An 18,177-nucleotide genomic window follows, 5' to 3' on the forward strand; every position below is an offset into this window, starting at 1 on the left:
GGCCTGGCACATGAAACTTCCTGCATGGTTGGGGATGCAGATAATCCAGTGGAGGAATCCAAGGCCCTAAGGATGAAGAATGAAGCCCCAGATGGAAGCCCTGAATAAATGGGAGGAATAGAACCCCATTGCTGCCTATCCGCATTCTCACCTTGATGGTGACATGAGCCCAAATGAACTCTTATCCTCTAAAACCATACAAATTGTGAGGTTGTTCGTTAACAGCAATAACCTTGCCCCGACTGACTTGCTAAGTAAAAATGGAAATCTCTGTTTAATGAAAATACTGCATCTGACCTTGAAGAATGGGCAGCATAGCGTTAGTATTTTTCTAATAAAAAGTAACATAAAAAAAGAAGGGAGCCAGTCTTCCCTAGTTGCCACTGCATCAAACAGCTTTGCCATGTTAACAGCATTAAAATATGAAGTGGCGTTAACTGATGGGAGACAGAGGAAGAAGGAGAAGTTTTCAAAGGAAGTAGAAATGGCCAGGAGGCCTGGAGGTCTCAGTAGTACCAAGAGAGAGGGGTTGTAGCTGCTGGTGGACACAGCAGTACGGGTTCCCAGGGGAAGCGGTGAATGCTAATGCGAGGGTCACAGCCAGCAGAAGTGGTGACAGCATCCAGGGAATGTTAAGGATTAGATGACCAGATAGGATCATGAACCCCTGTAGGACGCTTCGAGATTTTGAGCAAAACTTGGGAAAGCATGATGGTAATAAGAAGCAGCAAGTATGGGTCCCCTCTACCAAGTATTAGAACCTTGGAAGGTTGGGAATGAACTCTCCCAATGCAGATCATGTAGGAAGAAGAGAAGGGGCCCTTCTGGCTTTAGTTAATGAGTTCCAGAAATAGAATTTCTTCTCCATGTAGCAGGCACAACACTCAGGCAGGTTAGGCTGTCCGCAGGCATCCCTCCCCAGCCACCCCTTATTTCACTTCTCCGGGAGGTAAGCCAAGTTGGGCAGTCAGGAAACCCAGTGTGTTTGCATTTTCCACAGTGACCTCAATGGGTGTTTGGGCACTGAAGGCACATTCCTGCAGGTAACGAGAGAGGAACTTGCAGGTTTCCTCTTTGTAAAAGGCCAGGATCTTGATTCATTTGGTGGCTGCTCTGAGGTTTTTTTCCTTCATTTGGAAGCAAAGCACATTGAAATTGAGAAACAATGTTCTAAGCTGGGGGTCCTGTGTTAAGATGAAAAAAAAAAAAGTGGAGGATGGAAGAGATTTCTGGAAGGGCCATGGAAAACAAAGAGGGGGGACTGCTCAGGGGGCTGAGAAGGAGTCTTCAGCGATCTGCTTCCCCCTGAACATCATTTGGGCAAAGCTGGGGTGATTATAGGGAGATTGTAAATGCCACAAAGATTAGGCGTGGAAAGCTGAGGGGCCGGAGAGGACACAGCTCTGGGATATGTGTACATTCACCCGTGTTTATGTGCTCACAGGTAATTATGTACACACGTTGGTGCTTTTGGTGACTATGCCCTTTGAAGCAGAATTTTAATCACACTTTAAGCTGTACACTTTTACTTCTGTCACATAAGAAGCATATACCCTTTTACTATGAAAAGTGGATAGATTATCTCTTTCCTTTCTGTGTACCCTGGCTGTTCCAGCCCACCTGCTTTCTCCTAGAAACTCAAGTTCCTGTTCTTCTGCAGCTAACACTGACATATCCTGCATCCTGCTCACTTTATTTATTTATATATTTTTTTACGTTTATTTATTTTTGAGACAGAGAGAGACAGAGCGTGAACAGGGGAGGGGCAGAGAGAGAGGGAGACACAGAATCTGAAACAGGCTCCAGGCTCTGAGCTGTCAGCACAGAGCCCAACGCGGGGCTTGAACTCGCGGACCGTGAGATCATGACCTAAGCCGAAGTCGGACGCTCAACCGACTGAGCCACCCAGGCGCCCCGCATCCTGCTCACTTTAAAGTTATTTTCCTCAGTCTCCATATCTCAAGAATGTGTTCTAATTAGCTAATCTGGTATCAGGCAAGCCACTACTGGCTTACTGTGATCTGTAGTGCTGTTGGTCCAGGATGACCTACATAGATGTAAAATATGATTTTTAATCATACTTCCAGAGATATGGCAAAGAGTAAACATTTGGGGTATTGTAGAACTCTGAAAGAATAAATGGATAAATTACCAATCCGTTATTATTAAATTTATGTTATTAAATTATTAAGTTGTCAAAAATTAATCACTTATTAATAAAAAGAAGCACTGACACTTACATGACAGGTACTAGGTGCCAGGCACTCTTCTAAGTGCTTTGCATGTATCCATTTAATTCTCAGGACAACTCTGTGGGATTGGAACTATTTCATTTTGCAGATGAGGACATTGAGGCAGAGAGAGATTAAGCAAGAAGCCCTAGATCTGGCAGCTAGGAAATGGTGGAGTCGGGATTCAAACTCAGTAGCCTGTCCCCAGACTCTGTGCCCTGTCAGAGTCCATGACATGTTTTTGAGTGGAAAAGGGTGATGGGATGTGAATTACACCCACAGGATACCCACTGACAGTTTCTCATGGGAATGAGGCAGAGTCCAAGAGAGAGGTATCTTAGAGCTTTTGTTTGACACTAAGAAGTCACATCATCTTTCTAGATCTTAGTTTTCTCTTCAGAGAAACAAGGAGGGTGGACTAGGTGACCTCTAAGACCCGTCCCAAGTCTAAGATAAATAACATCTTCAGCAATCCTGCGCTAAAATGCTGATCTCTTGGTGCCTGTGGGGAAGAAGCAGGTCAGTTCCTGCTTCCTACACCCTTCAAGCCAGAAGCTGCAGGGTAGAGTGCCCAGTAGATACCTGGGAAGAACTGGAAACACCAGACGAAGGTTAGAAGCCTAAGAAACATAAAGAAACACATTTACTGAGGGCTTACTGTGTGCCCTGTGTCTTAAACAGATTATCTAATTCTCACAATAAGCCTGTGAATTAGGTAGGGTCTCCATTTAAAAAACGAAGCTGAAGCTTAGTCATGCCAAGTGACTTGACCAAGATGGCCCAGCTGGCAAGGTATGCAGGTAGGATTCAAATCCCGTCTAACTCCAAAGCCCAGGCTCATTTCACAACCAGTGCCTGCTTTAATACCTGCTATCTCATTCCATTCTCACTGCAAGCCTCCGGGGTAGTTATTATTTCCCCATTTCACTGAGCAGGAAAGTGAGACTCGGAGCAGTGAAGTGACTTGCCGGGAAAAGGATCTGGCTCCGAGTGGGCGGGAGGAGAGCGGGCAGAAGCGTGTACGTGGACTCCGGTGCCGCAACCCCGCGCCTCCCCCGGGCTCCGCTCTGCCTGGCGGCTCCCACCTTCCCCGGTCCCAGTCCCGCGCACGGCCCGCTGCGAACTACACTTCCCGGCAGGACGCGGGCGCGCGCACGCGCACCGGGGCCTCCGCCATGGCGACTGTGCTGTCCAGGGCGCTCAAGCTCCCGGGTAAGGAGTCGCAGCCTCGCGACCACCCTGCTCCCGCGGGCCCTGGGGAGACTGGGAGGCGAGGCGCTGGAGGCGAAGCCGGTTGGGGCCTGGTCCCAGCCCCAGCGTAGATGCAGGCGCGCGGAGGCGAGCCGGTGCAGCCCCCACGGGCTGGGGGTCTGTCACCGCCAGGGGGCGAGAGGGGCGCCAGGCTGGTCGGGGGTCGCGGGCGCGGGGCGAGCTTGGGAGACTCAAGGGAGGGAGCGCTGGAGGCGCGCGGGGCTGGTGGCCTGGAGCAGGCGGGCGTTGCTTCGAGGGCGGCAGTCAGAGCGCGCGTCGCCGCCATCCCAAAAGGAGGGCTGGTGAGGGGAGCATCCTTTCCTGAGCGCCGCGGACCACATACCGCAGGGTCCCCAGCTCTTTCTGTCTTGGGCTGGCCCTGCGGGCGAGGGGGGACAGGAGCTGCAGGACAGCGGGCCACCCTCTGGAGCAGCCTCTCCACTTAATGACACCACTGACGCAGCCATAAGGTAAGCGGGACAGGTGTTTACCCCTTCTGGTTTACAGAAGAGGAAAATGAGAGTTATTTGGCTAATTGACTTGTCCCAAGGTCGCAAAAACGGTATTGGAAACGCCTGGACTAGAACCTCTGGGGTCTCTTGATTCTAGATCCTGGGGTTTGATTCCTATTGATCAGCCTCTGGCTCTCAAGGCTAAGTATTGAGGAGGGGAAGGATTTGGCCCCTGAAAGTTGCAGATAAATTGTGGAATGTTCTTTAAGGAGGCACACTGGTAGTGTCGACAACTTCTAGAGCTAATTCAGTACTTTGGGCAGCAGCTTCAAGTTTTTAAAAATTTTCGCTTAAACCTCCAGAATGGGACTGTGCCGCTACAAGCTTGCTTTTTTAAATAAAAGTATATTTGTCCTGCCCAAATAAATTTTAAACATTAAGTTGCAAACATGTATTTGCTGATACGGTGATAGTGGGAAAAGCAGGGTTAGTAGGAAAAGCAGTTGCTTTCACTGGCATCAGAAGAAAGGGCTAGTTTGGTGTCTGGTGGATAATCCAGCATACGGCATCACAGGGTGTATCACAGGGACTTTATTCTAAAGGAGTTTCCAGCCTGCTGCCACATTGTGCCATGGATGACACTGGGTTGGGTATGAATTTGCATTTCTGTCCCCAGACTTCATGACCTGAGACATTTTTCCCCCGACATGGGCTCATTAGAACATTGGAAGGAACATTGATAATATCTGTCTTGGAATGTGTATGTAACATTGGAATGAAGTGGGGGATGGATGTGTGCCTTTACCTGCAGGATTAGTTTGTTTTTTTTTTTTTTTTTTTTAAGAGAATGCAGAGAGAGTACAAGTGGGGGAGAGGGGCAGAGAGAGAGAGAGAATCTTAAGCAGACTCCACACCGAGCTGGACGTGGGGCTCGATCCCACGACCCTGGGATCACGACCTGAGCCGAAATCAAAAGTTAGACACTCAACCGACTGAGCCACCCAGGCGCCCCAGGATTAATTAACTTTAAAGAGAGTACCTTTGTATATCCTTAGTGTAGGATGATATCCTCTCCAAGGATAATGAGATGTCAGACATATTTAGATTTATTTCTTTTAAGTTCCTTTTCTTTTTTCCCAGCATAGATAATTATTCTTCTCTAAGGATGGGAATGCAAGAAAAACGCTTTTGAAACTCTTGAGCTCTTTTGCATTCTCACATCGTAAGGCTGTGACACTATCACTCCCTGGAGTATTCAGTTGCAGTAACTCAGTCAGCTGACAGGGTAGGGAAAGTATAGTCTGGTCCTTGGGCCTGTGTTTGAACAGCGCCTTGGACCTGAAGAGACAGGTATGTTCCATACTTTTTAAGGCCCGGGTGCAATGGCCATGTGTTCTCTTCGATGATGTGGGTTGTGGTTTCTTTTGTTTGTTTTTGTTAGTACTTTTGCTTGTCTCCCTTTTGTCGTTTCTCCCCACTGCCCCAAATACAATTTTTAGTTTTTATATTAGGTAGAAGTTGCCTTCTTAATAACTTTTTTTAGGATTTCCTGTGATTGGGACTGTGAAGGTGTTATCCAGTTTGGGCTACTGTGTTATGTTACCTTAGTTAACATCGTCTCTTTTTTTTAAACTGAAGTCTAATTGACACATCCTATTAGTTTTAGGTATACAACGTAATGATTCGATATTTGTATATATTGCAAAATGATCACCACAGTGACATCCTCACTATTTCTATGTGTAAAGAAGCAGACTAGAATGGTAACTAAGAGCATGACACAGCTTTGGGTTCAAGTCCAGTGTTTACCAGATTGGTTATTTAATCTTTTTAAGCTTTAGTTTGTTCATGTGTCGTAATACTATTATTATGGAAAATTCTTTAGGTACTGCACACTCTGCTTCATATTTACCTCATGGGGTTATTTGGCTTAAAATTTTTTGGGGGGCGCCTTCGTGGCTCAGTTGGTTAAGCTTCCGACTTCGGCTCAGGTCATTATCTTGCGGTCTGTGAGTTCGAGCCCTGCGTCAGGCTCTGTGCTGACAGCTCAGAGCCTGGAGCCTGTTTCAGATTCTGTGTCTCCCCATCTCTCTGACTCTCCCCCGTTCATGCTCTGTCTCTCTCTGTCTCAAAAATACATAAATGTTAAAAAAAAATTTTTTTTTCAAAGTTTATTTATTTTTGAGAGAGAGAGAGTGCAAGCTGGAGAGGGGCGAGAGAGAGGGAGACACAGAATCTGAAGCAGGCTCCAGGTTCCGTGCTGTCAGCACAGAGCTGGATAAGGGGCATGAGCCCATGAATCGTGAGATCATGACCTGAGCCGAAGTTGGATGCTTAACTGACTGAGCCACCCAGGCGCCCCGGGATTATTTGTCTTAGTAGAAGAAATGGATGTACTGAAGAGGTTTGTTATTATTCAGTAAGTGTTAGTTCTTATTATCATCTTTGTTAGCACCAGGCTCATTTAGGAACGTGCTTCCTGAAGGAAGGCCTAATGTAACAGTGAGCTAATGACAGATGTCATCAAGTTGGTGAAGAAAGGACAGTTGCTTGGAATCTATTTCAGTCTCTTACCCTTCCACTAAGCCCAAGATGGAAAGATGTTTGGCTCACATGCATATGATAGGGTAAATTAGTAACAGAAGGACCATGTGACATTCATAAAGCAGCCTGTGGAACAACTTATCTTAAGTAAATATTTTTTTAGTCCATTTTAAAGTTTGAAGGTCAAAGCCTGAAAGGTATAGCAGAGCGCAATGTTACTGTAACGATTTGTTTTATTATGTGTAATTTAGAATTGTTATGGGCCCTGGATAATCTAATCTATGATGTGATTTACCTTTAATTGCAGTCGAGTGTAGTCTATGTATAGTACATATCACAGAATGGTGTGTTTTACACCATATTTTCCTGAACATACGTGGGGAAGATACAGTTGCACTTGCTTCCTGTTTTCCTCTGTACCATTTTGGGAATGCTGTTTAACTGGCATCCTCAGTCTTCCTAAGGTGAAAAGTGATAGCTGTGGAAAGCTCATTTATATTGATACATTATGAAATCAGTATCCTCTCCTTTATTCTTTGAAAACCTTTCATTGATTAAAAATATGGGTGGTGGCTGTAATCAGTAGAGAAAAGAGTGCTAAAGTGCCCTGCCTTCTGAAGTGTGCATTTGATCATGATTATAACTTCAGGCCAGTTGGTGTACTTTATACTTCACAATCCCTTGTCTTTCTGTGACAGATAGCAAACATATTTACATAGGAGTTCTCTGATCAAGTTTATAGTCTGGAATAATTAAGCTGGGCTTTGTGTAATGTCTGGAAAAATACACTATCTTTTGATAATATAGGTTACTGATAAGTTAGCCTGATTATTTTATTTTATTTTTAAAATTTACATCCAAGTTAGTTAGCATATAGTGCAACAATGATTTCAGGAGTAGATTTCTTAATGCCCCTTACCCATTTAGCCCATCCCCCCTCCCACAACCCCTCCAGTAACCCTCTGTTTAAGAGTCTCTTATGTTTTGTCCCCTTTCCTGTTTTTATATTGTTTTTGCTTCCCTTCCCTTATGCTTATCTGTTTTATATCTTAAATTCCACATATGTGTGAAGTCATACGATATTTGTCCTTCTCTAATTTCAATTAGCATAATATCCTCTAGTTCCATCCATGTAGTTGCAAATGGCAAGATTTCATTCTTTTTGATTGCTGAGTAATACTCCATTGTGTGTGTGTGTGTGTGTGTGTGTGTGTGTGTGTGTGTGTGTGTGTATGCACCACATCTTCTTTATTCATTCATCCGTAGATGGACATTTGGGCTCTTTCCATACTTTGGCTATTGTTAATAGTGCTGCTGTAAGCATTGGGGTGCATGTGCCCCTTCAAAACCCTACAACCCAGCAATTGCACTACTAAGTTAGCCTGGTTTTTGTTCCCATCTTTAGTGACTGGATTCTCTTTCCCTTGGCTTGGCTGCTCATATATGATTCTTTTTTTGTCCTTGAAGTTTAGCCCCTTTTTTGCAATATATTTCAGTATTGATTACTCTGTATCAGTTTTTCTTGGGACTCAGTGTACCCTTTACCATTTTGGGTCTTGCTATATTACAGGAGCTTGTTTGGCATGTTTTTTAATTATTGTTTTTTGTTCTATTTTCTTTTCCGTTGTCTTCTTCAGTTACGCATATATTGGGTCACTTTTGCTGTCTGTATCTATGCCTTTTTAGTCTTCTTGAAAGCCTTGATCTTTTCCATGGGAGACCTCAAAACCAGACTGCCTGGATTTGAATGCTTGCATTATTGCTTACTTGCTGTTTAACTGTGGGCCCAGTTACTTAAACTTCCAAACCTCAGTTTCTTCATCTTGAAAACGGAGATAATAATGTTTCTGTCTCCAAAAGTTGTTATGAAGATTTGCAGAGATAAGGGTGTGGAAGAGGGCATACTAAGTGCTTGGAACTACCAGCCATTCTTGTTTCCATTTCATTTTGCTTGATTTTCCACCAGTCTGCCCTTTATATCTCGGACTCTTTTCAGCCATGTCTGCCCATTTGCCATTCCAGTAAGGGTATCTTTTCTAAACTTGTTTTATTATTTTTTCCATTGTTTTTCTGAGCCCTGCTTGTTTACTTCTCATCTTCTCTATTCAGTTGTCCTTTATTCTTAGAAATATTATGTGTGTGTGTGTGTGTGTGTGTGTGTGTACTCTTATTTCAGAGAAACTGTTTTCTTTAATTTCTTGGATTCCCTGGGGAAGTATCTGTTCATTATTTCTTCCATTTTGTGGCGTAATTTGTCCAGCATTGGTTCCTCAGTAGATTTTGTTGGCTATGTTTTTTTGTAACTTCTTTCTTGAATATTTGCAGAACTTTGAAGTATCTCATAGAATAAGTACTAATGATGGCTTCTTTCTGATTATAAATCATATTTAATGGTCATTTGTTTTATAGCTAGCTCTTGGCTGACATGCAGGCAGAGGCTGGGGGAGTGAGCCAGGGCAGTTAGAAGCTAGAATTTAATCTACTTGGGCCCCAGCCTGTTTAAAAAAAAAAAAAAATCCCCCTCTTCAGGTCTGACTGTCTACAGCTACTTTTCTTACCTGCCAGCCTGACAGCTTGCTTCCTGTAAACATAGAAGCCTTTCTCATTTATTTTTACCTTGCTTTTGAGTCTTCTATGGTGTTGAATGGGGCCCATTGATGCCTTTGGGACCCCAGACTTGGTCTTTCTAAGCAAGAGATAACCAGTTTGGCTATATATCCCTGGAACAAGGGAGGTAATACAATTGATTGGTTAGGATTGTGGATTCTGTAGTCAGATTGCCTGAGTTTGAATCCTGGCTCTCTTTCTCCCTAGTTCTGTGATCTTATGCAACTTATCTCTCTATATTTTCATTTCTTGTTGGTAAAATGGGAATAACAACAACAACAACAACAACAACAACAACAACGATACCTACCTTCCAGGGTTGTCATGAGGATGGAATGAATTAACATGTACATGCTTGGACCAGTGCCCAGGATAGTAGGCACTCCTACTTTTCAGTTAGCATCATTGCCATCATCTTTATTGTTGTCATTATTAACTCTGTGAACTCTGCTCACTGGTGGGGACCTGAGATGCATGTATCTACTCTTACTGTGCTTCCTCAATAGGATACAAGTTTTGCTGCATTTGGCAACAATTTTTCATAAATTGTAGTTTGGGAATGTGGTTGTTTTCTTTTCTCCCATTTTATTACACCCCTCCCTCCACCCCCCAGTTTTTAGGACGAATACTGACAGAAATGCTTTCCTTTGCTATCATCAACTGGAAGTATATAGTATTTTACAGAGACCATTTCAAGAGCAGCTGATTTTCAAAGGATGCTTGCAAATTAGTTTTATAGGTTTAGTAAAGATTTTACTAGTTTCTGTAGCATGTGCAGCCAAGTTCTCTTCCTGCCTGTGATAGTGTGTGATATCATAAAATGCATTTCTTTTAAACTGTTTTGTTAGCCAATATTTTAGTAAGGGTTTTACTTTGACTGTTTTAGACTGGTATATTTGTTGCAAGGTGGCAACTGACAAGCAAGGTTGAATTTAGTAAGTATCAATGCTAAATTTTTCACTTGATGCTAAAAATCCAATTGTACTGTTATATAAGATGACCTGAGTGTATGTAGACAATACTTGGGAGTTTGAGTTGAATCAGTTGTGTGATGTGACTGCCAAGAAAGCTGGCAAGATATTAGGTTACGGGAATCGAATTGTAGCGTATTCTCTACATTAGGGAGGACATGGTTCTGCCCTCCCCTGGCCTGGTCAGACTGCACCCTGGGGATTGTATCCAGTTCCAAGAACCATACTTTAAGAAGCACTGACATATCACATTGTGTCCAGAGCAGAGCGACCAGGATGTTGAGGACACGTGAAACGGTGCTTCTTCAAGTGATGAGTTGAAGGAGGTGGAGACGTTTAACCTGGGGAAGACAAGATTGGGCAGTTGGGAGAAATAATGCCAACAGTAATAATAGAAGCTGAAATCTGTTGACTGCAACTATAAGCCAGACCCTAAGGACCATGCATATGTTATCTTATTTAATCCTCAAAAATAGTTGCATGAGGTGGGAAAAATAATTGCCCCATTTCAGAAATGGGGAGAATAAGGCTTACTAAAGCTGAGAAATTAATTGAGGTCACATGATTAAAAAGAGATGGAGCCAAGATTTGACTCTGTCTGTCTGTCTGTCTGCCTGTAAAGACTTGAACTCTTAAACACCATGCGATACTTTTCTTATGACTGGTGTCTTCACGTTTTGAAGGACTTGCATGTGGAAGAGGGGTCCCAGAAGTTAGAACTAGGGCAGATAATCGGCAAATGGCCAGAAACAGATTCTCGAATCAGTGTATGGAACTGCTTTCTGGATTGGAGGGCAGTGAGTTTCCCTCACACTGCTTATGTTCAGGTGTATGCTGAGTGACTGCATGGTGGGTGTTTGATTTCCTCTTTGTTAGATATAGTCTTTTCTTTTTTAATTAAAAAAATTTAAAATCATGGTAAAATACACATAAAAGTCACCCTCTCAACCATTTTTAAATGCACGTTTAAAATGTAACCAATTTTAAATGTAGTATTGTTAAGCATATTCACATTGTTGTGCAACCAGTGTCTAGAACTTTGTCTAGCAAAGCTGAAGCTCTGTAAGGCATCTCCCACTCTTTGATAGTTTGCATTATGTCCCTTTGCTTTTATGGAAGACCTGTGTCAGTGCCTATTTTCACTAACCTAAAGAAATCCAAAGAGGATTTTCGCTTTTGTGAAAAAAGGCAAAAAGTGAAAAGAGCATTCAGTGCTTGTTTTGCAGCAAGTCATTAGAGAGGCAGCGCTCACCCCAGCTGTGGGAGGGGTCCCGCCAAGCTGCTTGCCTGGGGCTCAGCATCTCAGCCCCAAGCTGCCAGGGCTTTGAACTGTGTCTGGGGGCATCTGTGCTTTATCCCAACTTATTTTGTGCATCCATTAGCAAGATGTGCCCTGAGGTATCAGAAAAGCCTAGGAGAGGTTATTGCTTGGGTCTGGGAAAGCTCAAAAAAATTTTCCATATAAATTAATGATAATTGCTTCTTTGTTTTATGCTATTACAGCTTAGGAGGATTTTGACAGGAATACTCTACTTTTGGATAGTGAGGGAAACCTGTACCCATTAAATAATAACAACTCCCCATTTACCCATACTCCCAGGCCCTGGAAACTACATTCTAATTTGTTTCTATGAATTTGATTAATCTAGATAAATATCTCATATAAGAATCATACAGTGTCTCTGTTTATTTCACTTAGCATAATGCCTTCAAGGTTCGTCTGTATTACATAGCATGTTAGAGTTTCTTTACTTTTTAAGGTGGGATAGTAATCCATGGGATGTATATATCACATTTTGAATCCCATCAGGTATATCCTGTTAGTTAAAAAAATTTTTCGTTTTAAGTTTTAGAGTTAATATTATTATAACAGCCTATGGTTCTGTTTGCAGATTATTATAACTAAAATTATATGGGACAGTTAGAAAATGGGGTACCCTAATTAATAAAATAATTTGGTTCACGGAGTAGATATATAAATTGTAGAAGATTAGCTTAAAACCTGTACTGACTTTATAGCGTAATTTGGAAATACTATTTTGAATTAAATTCCTAATAATTGGTCTATTTTCTTACAATTTGTGCCTTTACAAGACAAATCCAATTATTTGTTGATAAAATGAATAGCTTTGAAAGTGAAAATACATAGGAGTGTCTAGTTAATAGAATGCCAGTTTGCTCAGTATCTTCTGTGTTTTTTTTTTGTAAAATACTTAATGTTATAAAGTATATCTGTGTAATGTTTATTTTTTTAGTAAAATATTTATTGATTTTCTGTGTACCAAGCACTAAGCTTTACACTAAAGATTGTACTTCCATATTGGTTTCTATATAGTGTTTTATTGCTTCATATTATGTCTTGAGTAAATGAGACATAATATATGGAGTGACATCACCAAGATCACAGTGACAAGAGGCAGAGATCAACATCAAGAATTTTTCTTTTTTCCTTTTTAATTAACTGGGTCGTATTTTCTTTTTTATATTTCTTTTTAAAACACGATTGATTAATTGATTGATTGATTGATTGATTGATGGAGGGGAGAGTTGGGGAGAGGGGCAGAAGGAAAGAGAGAAAATCTTAAGCAGGCTCCATGCTCAGCATGGAATCTGACAGGGGCCTGATGTGGGGCTTGATCCCACGATGCTGGGATCATGACCTCAGCTGAAATCAAGAGTCAGACGCTCGACTGACTGAGCCTAGGTGCCCCTTTACATTTCTTCTTAACAAAAGCTTTAACAATGGAGTTTATGTTAGTACAACTTACCATGTAATTTCTAACACTGGAAATTTTTTCTTGGTTTTTGCATGGTGATAGCATGAACTAAAGGCATAAAAGCAGTTAGTCATTGGCGGTGAGGGTCAAGGAGTGGCTTGGGAGCAAGTGTTGCTTCAGCTCTCCTATAATTTTCACCTGTCAGCCACCCCAAATAAATGTAGAGTCTAAGTAAAAACAGGGCGCTTGTTGTGTAAGCCAGCTTTGAGAAAAATCCTTTACCGCTGCATTCCTGCTTGATCCCACCCCTCCTAAAATACTTGCTCAGAATAGCATTTGTAAAGGTAAACAGTGTTTACTGAAACATGTACTGACAGGGCTTTAGAATCGTAGGAAGTTTCTCAGAAGTGAGTTTTCAGGTGACAGTGTTCTACTTTGCAAGCTGTTTCTGTGGAGACCATTAGGAAGCCACGAATATCCGACTGTGAGAAGCAGTGCCCAGAGAACGATTCTTCTGAAGTTTAGGCAAGTTCCAGGAAGGATTGGAACATCACAGATCTAAGAAAATCAAAGGAAGTCTGCACATAAGGCATATGGAAGGTTGATATAAGAGCCATGTCTTTCTTTAGTGAGATTCACACAAATTAAGAGTTTTTTTTTTAAAACTAAAAAGGTACCAAAGCATAAGAGACTCTTAAAAACTGAGAACAAACTGAGGGTTGATGGGGGGTGGGAGGGAGGGGGGGATGGGAGGGAGGGGAGGGTGGGTGATGGGTATTGAGTAGGGCACCTGTTGGGGTGAGCACTGGGTGTTGTATGGAAACCAATTTGACAATAAATTTCATATATTGAAAAAAAAAAACTAAAAAGGTATTTGAAATTTGCCACTTTGTTTCTTTTCCAATTTTTTAAAGTCATAAAAGCAATAATTCTAGAACACTGATTTTCTTCCCCCCCATTCTTTCCCCATTTTGCTGGCATCTGTTTTATAGATAGCCATCAAGATTTAAGTTTGTAAACTTAAGTTATTTTGTTTTCTGTGTGTTCTTTTAGCTGTTCACAGTTGCCATGTAATTGTTGAGGGTTTCTCCTTCCTAGTTCTTCCTGACATTCCGTCTTTCTGTGTTTCAGGGAAGAAAAGTCCAGATCTAGGGGAGTATGACCCCCTCACACAGGCCGACAGTGACGAGAGCGAGGATGACCTTGTGCTCAACTTGCAGCAGAAGAATGGAGGGGTCAAAAACGGGAAGAGCCCTCTGGGAGAAGTGCCAGAACCTGACTCAGATGCTGAGGCTGTGGGGGCTGCAAAGCCGCATCTTTCAGAAGTCGCCACAGAGGGGTACCCCTCAGAACCTCTTGGGGGCCTGGAGCAGAAGGCAACCTCTTCCATCGTGTCTTACGTACGCACATCTGTCTTCCTGCTAACTTTGGTCATCTCCATGATCCTGGTGCTCGTATGTGCTTTCCTGATCCCCTGTCCCCCCAGAGATCTGCACAGCACTTGGAGCCGCCACCTGGGCCCCCAGAGAGGTGAGTTGCAGGATTTCCAGCCCCAATTGTGGAAAACTTCAAGTCTACATGTAATTTTGTAAAACTTCTGTAAAACTGTATGCTGATGACGTTGAAAATTCCCTCCAGGTCTTTACAAATAAATGTGTGTCATATAGCATTCCTCTCCCTGTGTGTGGAGGTGGTTAGGAGGTTAAAATTGGAAATAAAACAAAAAGATTGATACGGCTCCAGAAGCTTGGGAAGGTCGCTGCTCTGTTGTGTTTCTATTGGCGTTGGTCTTAATTAGATGCAGATAGGACAGAGCATTGGTTTGCTGGGTCCTTGCAGTGCAGCCAACAGTGTCAGGGGAGAGCAAAGCTGTGAGACGGGCTATTTACAGAGAAAAGTAAGGCGCAAGGCCTGGCCAGACCAGAGGCCAGGGCTTTGTAGGACCCTCAGGCATTTGTCGATTATAGGAGCCTCACCCAATTTGAATTTTGAAATAATTTCTTTCAAGTAAAGTCGACTTGCTTTCTTGCGGTAAGTTTTCTTTCTTGCTCCTAATGGTTAGATTGGTGCCACCCAAGTAATTCTAGCTATTTTGTCTCATTCTGGGGCAGGTTTCTTTAAAACAGCTTGCTCTGGGTCCAGAATGCGATTCCATCCGAGCTGTGAGTGCCAAACAGTCCTGTCTTTTATGAACTGCCTTGGGGTGCGGGGGTTCAGAACACCACCCCAAAATATGTCACAGCAAACAAAATATTGTTTATTTTGAGTTGAAGGCACATGAATAGCAGCAGATGCAAGAAGGGCACTCTGACCTTGACCTTTAATTCTTCCCTGAAGCAGGAGATGAAACTCCTATGTGAAAGATGCCCTCCCAGTACCAGGAGGAAAGAAGCATTCTAATCAACAAAGACAGGGGGTTGAGGCTGAGGGAAGTCTGTGCAAACAGAGACCTTGTTAAAATAACTCTTCTCTTCCTTTAGTCTCTTTAGACGTGTTAGCTCCCTTCCCATGGCTACCACTCCTTTGTTCAACCTAGTACGTAAGCACTTCTCCAGGTCTTTAGTTTTCTGTGGGGGCTCCCACGTACGTGTGAAATTTCGTTCAGTGAACGTTGAGTCCTTTTGTCACGTCAGTCTGTCTTCTTAACCGGTTATCTCATTATGTTTTATTACTCAGTCCCAGCTAGGAACCCTAAGAAGGTAGAGGAGAAATTTTCCCTCCCCTACAATACTCCCAAACCCCTACATCACCTTCGTTTAGAAATGTTTTACCTCTGACACTTCACTAATTTTAGTTGATTTAGCTTCTGATGAGTTCTGTGTTCTCACCTTTACTTTCTCTTAAGCAGGACTGGGTAGATGTGACGTATGCTGTATTCCCACCACACAGGATATCTCTCCGTCTTCCTTTTTTAAAAGATTTCAATTTATTAACAAAAATTTTTTTTATTTTATAGAGAGAGAGAGCTCAAGTAGGGGCGAAGGGCAGAGGGGGAGAGAGAGAGAGAAAGAGAGAGAGTGAAAGAGAGTGAGAGAATCTTAAGCAGGCTTCACACTCAGCTCAGAGCCCGGAGCCCAACACAGGGCTCGATCCCATGACCCTGTGATCATGACCTGAGCTGAAATCAAGAGTTGGATGCTCAACTGACTGAGCCACCCAGGCACACCTCTTCCTTCCTTTTTTGATGGTTCTAAGTGAGCTCTTATAATATTTGTATATGGTGTAAAGGCTAGGAACAAATCACTGATGTATCCACCACCGAGTTTAAGAAATAAGACATTATAAAGACCGTTGAAATCTCCATGTGTCCCTCCTCACCAAAGCCACCTCTCCCTGCTGGAGTTCTACTGCCCTGAGTTTTGTGTCATTATTTCTTTACTTTTCTTTAAATCTTTACCACATGGTAAAGTAATTTTTCCCATTTTGGATTTTGTATAAATGTAATTAAGCAGGCTTCTGTGACTTGTTTTTTCTTTTTGTTTAGCATGTTTATAAAATGCTTTTTGAGGTTCATCAATATTGATATACTGTAACTGGACCTTACTCATTTTCATCACTGATTTCCCATGGTATGATTATCCATGATTTATTGATTCATTTTACTGTTGATAAACATTTAGGTGACTTCTATTTTTTAAAAAATGAATAATGCTGTTAAGAAGATTCTTGTACATGTTTGCTGATGCAGCGTGTGAGCATTTCTCTAGAGCATTAACCTGTGAGTGATACTGCTGGGTCATAAGGTGTGCGTGTGTTCAATTTACGTTAAATTATTTTCCATAGTGGTTGTACCAATTTACACTTCCACCAGCTGTGCATGAGTTCTCTCCAACTTTGGCAGGTGTCCTCTGACTCCACACTGTTGAGGGGTAGGGTGGCACTATCTGTCACCGCTCAGTGGGAAGCCCAGACTCCCTGCTAGGCCCCTGCTGACACCACCCAGGCAGGGGCGGCGCGAGCTGCCTCATTCATGCCAGGTAGGGGTAAAACTATAGGCTTCCCTTGTGTGTGTGGAGGGCACTAGGCAGGAATGAAAGTCCTGGCTCCCCACCTGGCCTTCTCCGATGTGACCTTGGTTGGGGTGGGGGAAGGGTGCCTTCTTACAGCTGGGCAAAGTGGAACTCTAGGCTCTCACTTGGCCTTTGCTGTGGGGGTGGGGTGGGGGCACAGTTCTATCTGTATGGTGTTTGGTTGGTGTAGAACACTTGTCATCTAAAACTTTCCTGTCTCACTATGCTGCTCCTTTCCTGGTCCTTTGGCTAAGGGAGCCAGCTTTTCTTGGACCTTTTTTGTCTGTACCTGCTGGCATTTCTGGTTGCCAGCTTCTGCAGCACCTCATCTGGGACATTTCAGGCCAAAAGAAAGCCCAGGGGAGTCATCACCTTGTCATTCTGTGGGTTTTGCAATCTCTAGCCATGCTACCTTCTCTGCGCCTTCCAGAGTCTTCTTACATTTGTTTTCTCAGTAATGCCTGGGGACTTGAGCTGCACTTAGAAGAATAGGCAGTACTGTGTGTACTCTGTCTTATCTAGGAACCAGAAGTCTGCCTATTTTTTAGGGAGGTGCTGGCAGTGCTCTGTGTCTGTTCCCTTTGTAACCTGGGAGAACTGGTTTGTGGTGACTTAACTCAGGACTTTTTTGTTTTTATGTGTTCATCAGGTGGGGACCTGTCTCCGTTGGAATTGGCTGATGTGAATGGAGATGGCCTGCGTGATGTACTTCTCTCCTTCGTAACTTCAAGGAATGGGAGTGCGGTCGGTAAGAGACATGTCTTATAGAGGCTGCTACAGGAGAAGTTCATTGATTGGAGGGGCTGTGAACTAAGAGAAAACATGAGGGTTGTCTCCGGAAGGGCACTATAGAAAAGGATCTGGAGTCAATAGAAAGTCATCATGGGTCTATCATATGTGACTAACCTTATTGGAAAGCTCCTGTGTGCAAGCAAAGCTCGTTTCAAGGAATCATGGAGAGTTGTAGCTGGAAGAACTTTTAGTGGGTCGCCCAGTCCCATAATACAGAAGCTGAGATCCAGAGAGGAAGTGACTTGTCTACACACCAATGAACAGCATTAGTTCTCAGGGTTCTTGAGTTTTCTCCCGGCCAATTTTCCATCGCTTCTTAGATTATAGTAAATGCTAATCCAATCCGACCTTCCCATCCCCAGCAGAAAGCTTCTGTTCATGTTCTAACATATTTTTACACACATAGATCTTGGCCAGGTGCTTTCTTTTTACTCATGTTTAGTCCTCTCTCGTTCTCTCTGGTCTCCCACCCTGCTCTCTGCACTGGAAGGCCAACCAGTAGGCATTATGTCAATAGGCTACCTTGCTTACCAACTTCTGATTGGGTTTGGCCAATAGGAAGCACAGGCAAGAAGTTGGAGGAGAGGAAGAGAGTGGGGGGA

General features: G+C 43.0%; 1 protein-coding gene across 1 annotated transcript in view; it reads left to right on the forward strand.

Moving 5' to 3' along the window:
* Nucleotides 1–3,269: 3,269 nt before the first annotated feature.
* FAM234B (family with sequence similarity 234 member B) overlaps nucleotides 3,270–18,177 on the forward strand; it is a 35,126-nt gene continuing 20,218 nt past the window's right edge. The window contains exons 1-3 of the mRNA XM_015061724.3: nucleotides 3,270–3,443; nucleotides 13,905–14,303; nucleotides 17,433–17,531. Of these exons, the coding sequence (XP_014917210.3) occupies nucleotides 3,407–3,443; nucleotides 13,905–14,303; nucleotides 17,433–17,531 (535 nt within the window). The 5' untranslated portion in view covers nucleotides 3,270–3,406. The remainder of the gene's footprint in view (nucleotides 3,444–13,904; nucleotides 14,304–17,432; nucleotides 17,532–18,177) is intronic.

The sequence above is a fragment of the Acinonyx jubatus genome, chromosome B4 (assembly GCF_027475565.1).
Source record: "Acinonyx jubatus isolate Ajub_Pintada_27869175 chromosome B4, VMU_Ajub_asm_v1.0, whole genome shotgun sequence".
Classification (NCBI taxonomy): Eukaryota; Metazoa; Chordata; class Mammalia; order Carnivora; family Felidae; genus Acinonyx; species Acinonyx jubatus.